Source organism: Phalaenopsis equestris, unplaced genomic scaffold, assembly GCF_001263595.1.
Source record: "Phalaenopsis equestris unplaced genomic scaffold, ASM126359v1 Scaffold000038, whole genome shotgun sequence".
NCBI classification, from domain to species: domain Eukaryota; kingdom Viridiplantae; phylum Streptophyta; class Magnoliopsida; order Asparagales; family Orchidaceae; genus Phalaenopsis; species Phalaenopsis equestris.
The window spans coordinates 995,533-1,001,532 of record NW_018164480.1 but is presented as its reverse complement, the minus strand read 5'-3'; the positions used below and the strand labels follow the sequence as shown (position 1 = coordinate 1,001,532).

Sequence of the window (6,000 nt, the reverse complement as noted above, 5' to 3'; positions counted from 1 at the left end):
TTGGCGATATTTTTGATTTGATGTTAATGATTTGATTGGCATATATATAAATATCAATATGTAGGTGTTAGATATGTAAATAAATAACATTTGTGCGGTATATATGTAATTATCAATGTTTGGGGTGCCGCAAAGATTGAAAGCCGAACTATCATTTCATAGCACATACTCGGCAAATTAAAATAAAAAAATAACCGGAAAAATTAAAATTTTGCAGGAATTAACATTTTGATCTGTATTTTATTTAATATTAACATTCATCAAATATTAATCAAACACCCCAAGAGACATTCTGTGCAAATATATATTATTACATAAAAATACCTCAACTCAAACCTCACGTGTATTAACTCAAAGCTTCAGAAGACATCTCAAGGCTTGGCCCTCCGAAAGCAGCTGAAAAGCTTGGTTTATTTCAGAGAAGGGCATCTCATGAGATATGAACCCATCCAAATTTATCTTAGTCTCCTGCAAAATAATTGTTACAAACAAAAGGTACATTTACATATTTACCACACAGTTTTTATACATTTACATATCTAACCTAAACTTTGATATTTACATGCACGCCACTCAAATTTATAACAACACACAAAAAATATCAATATTATTAGCTTTTTAAGTAAAACATATCTTTTCATGCATAGGTTTAGGATATCAAAGTGTTATAAATTTAATTGTCAATCTGTAGGTGTTAGATATGTAAATACATAAGAATGGTGTGATTTTTTTTACATGTATTCAAATATCTAAAGCTAAAGTTGGACATTTACTTATTTACATGTCAAAATTTTGACATTTACATAAGAATTCGGATTGACATTTACTTATTTACATATCAAAATTTTGACATTTACATAAGAATTCGGATTTCTCATGTATTTACATATTTAATACTTAAAATTTATTTTTTACACGTATATCATCACATAAAAAATATCACTATTTTAATTAAGGAAAAGTGAAACACGTCTGTTCATGCAAAAATTGAAGTTTAGAGGATAGATGTATAAATACTTAAGAGTTGAGTGGTATATATGCATGTAAATCTTCCATCAACACTAAAAGAAAATAAGATTTGGTGATCACATAATAAAAAACAATCTTATACTGACCCCAGTGATGTAGTTGCTGATAAGAGCCGGCAGGTGAGACTTGGGTTTGAAGCCGCCAAACGCGGCAGCGGCTATCTTCCTCTCATAGAGCTCCATGGAGAATATTGGAAGCATTCTTGGGCATGGGTCAATGCTCAGAACCACAGTCAACCCCCAACCCTATTGTTGACAATTGAAATATTGATGGTCATACACAAAATTACAACAATAATGATCAAATCTTAGGTAGAAGATTACATGAATATAGAGACGACATGATTAAATTGATTAGATATATTAATTATTGATGTGTGTCAGAAAATTTATGGCAGTAGAATAATAAATCTTAGGTGATTAAAATGACAAGTTGAGACACCATAAATTTTTACATGAAATACTCTTGAAAAGAGAAAAAATCGTACAACCTAGCTCAATTAAAATAAATCACTTTGTAATTGTAGGTACATAAGTTTACTCTTCTTGTGAATTAGAGAAGGTAGAGTCACAAAGTTGACCTTCATAAATGTACAATAATAATTTATTGATAATAGTGATAATCTGGTTATGATAAACGAACTCTTGGTGATAATAGGTTGTAAGAGTCGTAGTTGGTTACTAAGAGTAGTTCGATGTGAATGTTGTAGACTGTGGCTATAGTGTCAATTGGTCGTAGAGGTCGTAGTTGGAAGTCATGGTAGAAGTTGCCCATGTAGGCTAAAGATAGTTGCTTTAAAAGAGTTGGTTAGCCCCAGAGGCCATAATAGAGAGTTGTCGGAGATGTGATAACATCCTAAAATGTAAAGGCTAGAGTTTTAAGTTGCTAGCTTGAGTTGAGATAATGTCCGTAGGCCACAGAGATCGAAGTTGGGAGTCATATGAGTCGTGATAAAGTTTGTAAGCCGCAAAGATCAGAGATGAGAGCTACAACAACTGTGAGTCATTTAGGTCATAGTTGGTCACATAGATTGCGGCGGAGAGTTGAAGTAACGTCTGCGGGCAACAAATGTTAGAGTTAGGAGCCGCATGAGCTGGGATAATGTTTGTAAGTAACAAAGGCTAGAGTTGAGAGCTGTATAAACTGTGATAACGTATGTAGGCCATATAGGCTGGATTTGAGAGATGTGTGAGCTATGGAAGAGAGTTTCATGAGTTTCGAGAAAGTTGTCGTAATTTGAGTATGGTGGTTGTAAGAAGTTGTTGTTTTGGTTCATTGTTGCACCGTATTCGGTATGCATTGTTACACCACTTAGGGGTGCAATGTTACACCATCATCAGAATGTGTCGTTACATCATCTTCAGGGTGCATTGTTGCACTGTACCGTTGGGTGTTTTGTTACTCTGCAACATACGTTGGGATTCCACATCACATGTGATTCACAAGGGGCGTTGTTGCAACAATCTGACGGTGGTATATGGTGGTCAACAGTGGTCAAGAAGCGGTGGCTCATGTTGGTCGGCGGTTGCAGGAGCAGATGGTGTTCGCGGAAACTTCAATGCAGAACGAAATTGGACCCCAGTCCCTTCTCGTCTAAGTTATGTTTTCCTCCGATTCAAGGTTGAGCTCCCACTTTCATAAAGAGGGTAATATTCTATTTATAGAGTTTAAGAGAGGTCACCTAACAAATAAGGAAAGAATAAATATACCATTGGATGACCCACATATATCTTCTTGATCAAACGACGTTCTAAAGACGTTTGAGTGTCTTAAAGATGATGAAGCCGTGCGATCTTAAACTTGTTGGATTCGTTTCATCGAGACGCTCTATTTGACTATAAGCTCATCAAATTTTAAATTCATTTGATATTCGAAGTAGCCCCCCAAAATTTCCAAATGTTATTTAACGGTCTGATTTGAGTTTGATTTGACTTGGATTAGACCAAGTTGTGCTTTGCTGAAATTAAAGTTCTACATATGCCTCACAAAGGTTTCTCCCTGAAAAAATTCCTCGAGATTCATTTAATGTCTCAAGATTCATGTCGAATGATAAAAAATTGTTGATGAAATATCAATTATAAATATATAATTCAAGATTTAAATATAAATTTGATTGATCATTTAATATTTGCTTGAATTGAAAGTACCAGATGAGTTGATAGATATGCCTCACGAAGAACTTCAAGATTCCCAGAGCACTCGAAGCTGTAGTCAACGCCACCGTCGGTCAATTCTCTTATCACCTGCATTCATTCATACATTCATCAGCAATGTCGAAGAAGGATCTCTTTGGATCAAGCTTTCACAATTTTCTTCTATGGAAAAATAGCAAAATTTTATTTGACTAAAATTTTCATTTTTACAATAATATTCACTGGAATGTGATTGCTCTAATAAACTTATTTACCGACCTTTTCAAAATAATTTTTTTAATACATTTTTATATAATATACTCTCTCACAATAACTCTACAAATATTTTTATACAATTAGAACTGAATATCTTAACTGAGAGAAAATATTACATTACGTGTTATGTTCGTACGTCCAGACAACCTCAAGGGAGGCCGCGTCGCCCAAGTTCACATGTGGAGTGACGATCATGACCTCCGAGCGAATAATTGTCTGGACGTAAATTTTATATATTGAGTTGCATGTAAATTTACGTTCTCTATTACGCTACCTCGTGCGATGGTTTTGTGTACTCCTTGGGGTTTATGAAATCTGTGATGCCCATTTCTCGTCCTATAAGAACAAATGAAATCAAGCAATAAGTAGCTTGTGAGAAGTAAATTAATGCACTTATGAAATCTTATGTATTTACATGCCTAACATCTAAATTTTATTTTTTTTCAAATATATCATCTTATTTTTCCATGACGACACCTACTACACTTCTAAAAGATTATAATAATAATATATATATATTTTTAGATGTAATAGCTATAAATATAATCTATTGATAGGAAGTGAAATTATTAAACTGTCTAATCAATAATGAGAAGGATTAAATTTACAAAATATATGAATGGTCTCCCACTTCAAGTGATTTTATGAGAATTAACACAAAACACCCAATTAATAAAATAAATGACATTAAATAAAATAAAATACCTTTTAGAAATTTATTAGGATTGATGTCAACCCCAATGATGCGAGCCGCCCCTCTCAAGCGTGCGCCTTCAGCAGCCTGCGTAATATCGTCATCATTGCGCAAAAACATTTGAGTACAAAAAATTCAGGGGGCATTTACATAAATATCACAAAACTTTATTGTATTTGCATATTAGCACCTAAACATTCGTATTAATGTCTGAGGTCACCGAAAGAATTCTTATCTGCAACAAATTAAAGAACTAAGAAAATATTTGCTTTGCAAAATATATATTGCACTTAATTATTTTATTCCAATTAAATTTATGAACTCATAAAAAAAATAGGACTTTTAATACTTCTCTCTCGCTCTCTTTTGTAATTTATAAGATTGCATCACAACTATTGTAATACAAAGTGTCGTTTCTTCGATTGTCTTTTTTTTTAATAAGTTTTGAAAGTTAGAGTTGAGTGAAGAGGGAGAATAAAGTAAAGTTGGTCAAGACTTCACTATCGAGGAAACATGGGGGAGAGTCCAAATGGTCTAGCTTCTTTTGGTCGTTCTTTTGTCTCTTATTTATAGGAATGTATTTTGTATAATTAAAGAAAGAGGCGAATATTTATGGAAATCATTCTTAGTGTAATTAATGCTTTGATTAATTATATAAATTTTATATTATATATGTATTACAGTTTGAATTCTAACATGGCATTAATTGACCGATTGACTTTGCATGACTTCAGCAGGTTGAGACAACTTGCTGAGTGGCGATCTAGTCTTCTATTGATCGACTGAGACATCCGGTTGAGTGTTAATCTCGCCTGTCATGGCGAAAAGTAGGTCGGTCGATTAGTTGTGGTCAAGGGTACTCGCATGTGCCCTAGTTGGTCAGTCGGCTGATGGGTCGATTTGTTTTATCAGGTAAGTCGTGACTTGTTTGTCAATTGGCTCAAGTCTTATAATGTCTGCGTCTTCGACTGTCTGGTCGGTTAATCGCCTCGACCAAACATTCCCTTTTGTAAGGACTTGGGCAAATCTTGTCGTTACCTATGCGGGATATCCGACGAGTCTCGTTGTTATGATGATTTGTGTTCACTTTTGGTCGATCTTGTCGCTATCGAGTGGGAACAAATTTCTAGAGCATTGAGCTATCCCTAGTTTAGAGACACGGTTTCTCACGCTTGGCGTTGAATTATCTTACGCTTGGCGTTGAATTATCGGTTGATCGCTTACATCGGAGGGAAACATTTTAGCCCCCTGGCCATTCATTTTTCTTGAGATTCGTGTCAGTAGTTCTGATGTATACATATTAGTTGCTCGAGTTTTTCTGCTCCTTGGCGGCGATAGCAGCGATAATGACAGAGAAATTATTATTTAAATCATGTCACAGAAATTAAAAAAATTTAATGATTAGTTCTCCCTTTATTTTCGTGCTCATGATGTATTATAAAGAAAGTCAAGAGTTGGGTTGTTCATCTTTTGCCAACATTTTCTGGGTTGCTGAGTAGGCTTCATGTCGGGTGGCACGAGCAATAAGATAGTTGACCCGAGCCTACTGGCCTTACAGTGGTATCCATCTGCTCCGACATTTATCATAAAAAAGAAAATGGTGAAGAAATAAGGTGAGAGACAGTCGACCCTTAGTCGGTCAACCAGGTTGCTTCTTTCGAGGGGCCAGAAAGATGGTCGCCAAAGAGGCTCCGAAAACCAGTGGTTTCTAGTTCGAGTGAGGTCAGGGCTAGTCGACCCTTAGTCGGTCAACCAGGTTGCTTCTTCTGAGGGGCCAGAAAGATGGTCGCCAAAGAGGCTCCGGAAACCAGTGGTTTCTAGTTCGAGTGAGGTCAGGGCTATGGTTGAGTCATCGACCCCGTCTGGGGA

The 6,000-nt window shown here is 35.4% G+C and overlaps 1 protein-coding gene across 1 annotated transcript in view; it reads right to left on the bottom strand.

Annotated features, from left to right (window-relative positions):
* Positions 1–201: 201 nt before the first annotated feature.
* The window catches only part of LOC110019013 (alcohol dehydrogenase-like 4), a 41,854-nt gene continuing 36,055 nt past the window's right edge, over positions 202–6,000 (bottom strand). Inside the window, exons 6-10 of the mRNA XM_020716528.1 lie at positions 4,143–4,218; positions 3,712–3,773; positions 3,177–3,272; positions 1,116–1,274; positions 202–468 (exon numbers count right to left, since the gene is read on the bottom strand). Of these exons, the coding sequence (XP_020572187.1) occupies positions 352–468; positions 1,116–1,274; positions 3,177–3,272; positions 3,712–3,773; positions 4,143–4,218 (510 nt within the window). The 3' untranslated portion in view covers positions 202–351. The remainder of the gene's footprint in view (positions 469–1,115; positions 1,275–3,176; positions 3,273–3,711; positions 3,774–4,142; positions 4,219–6,000) is intronic.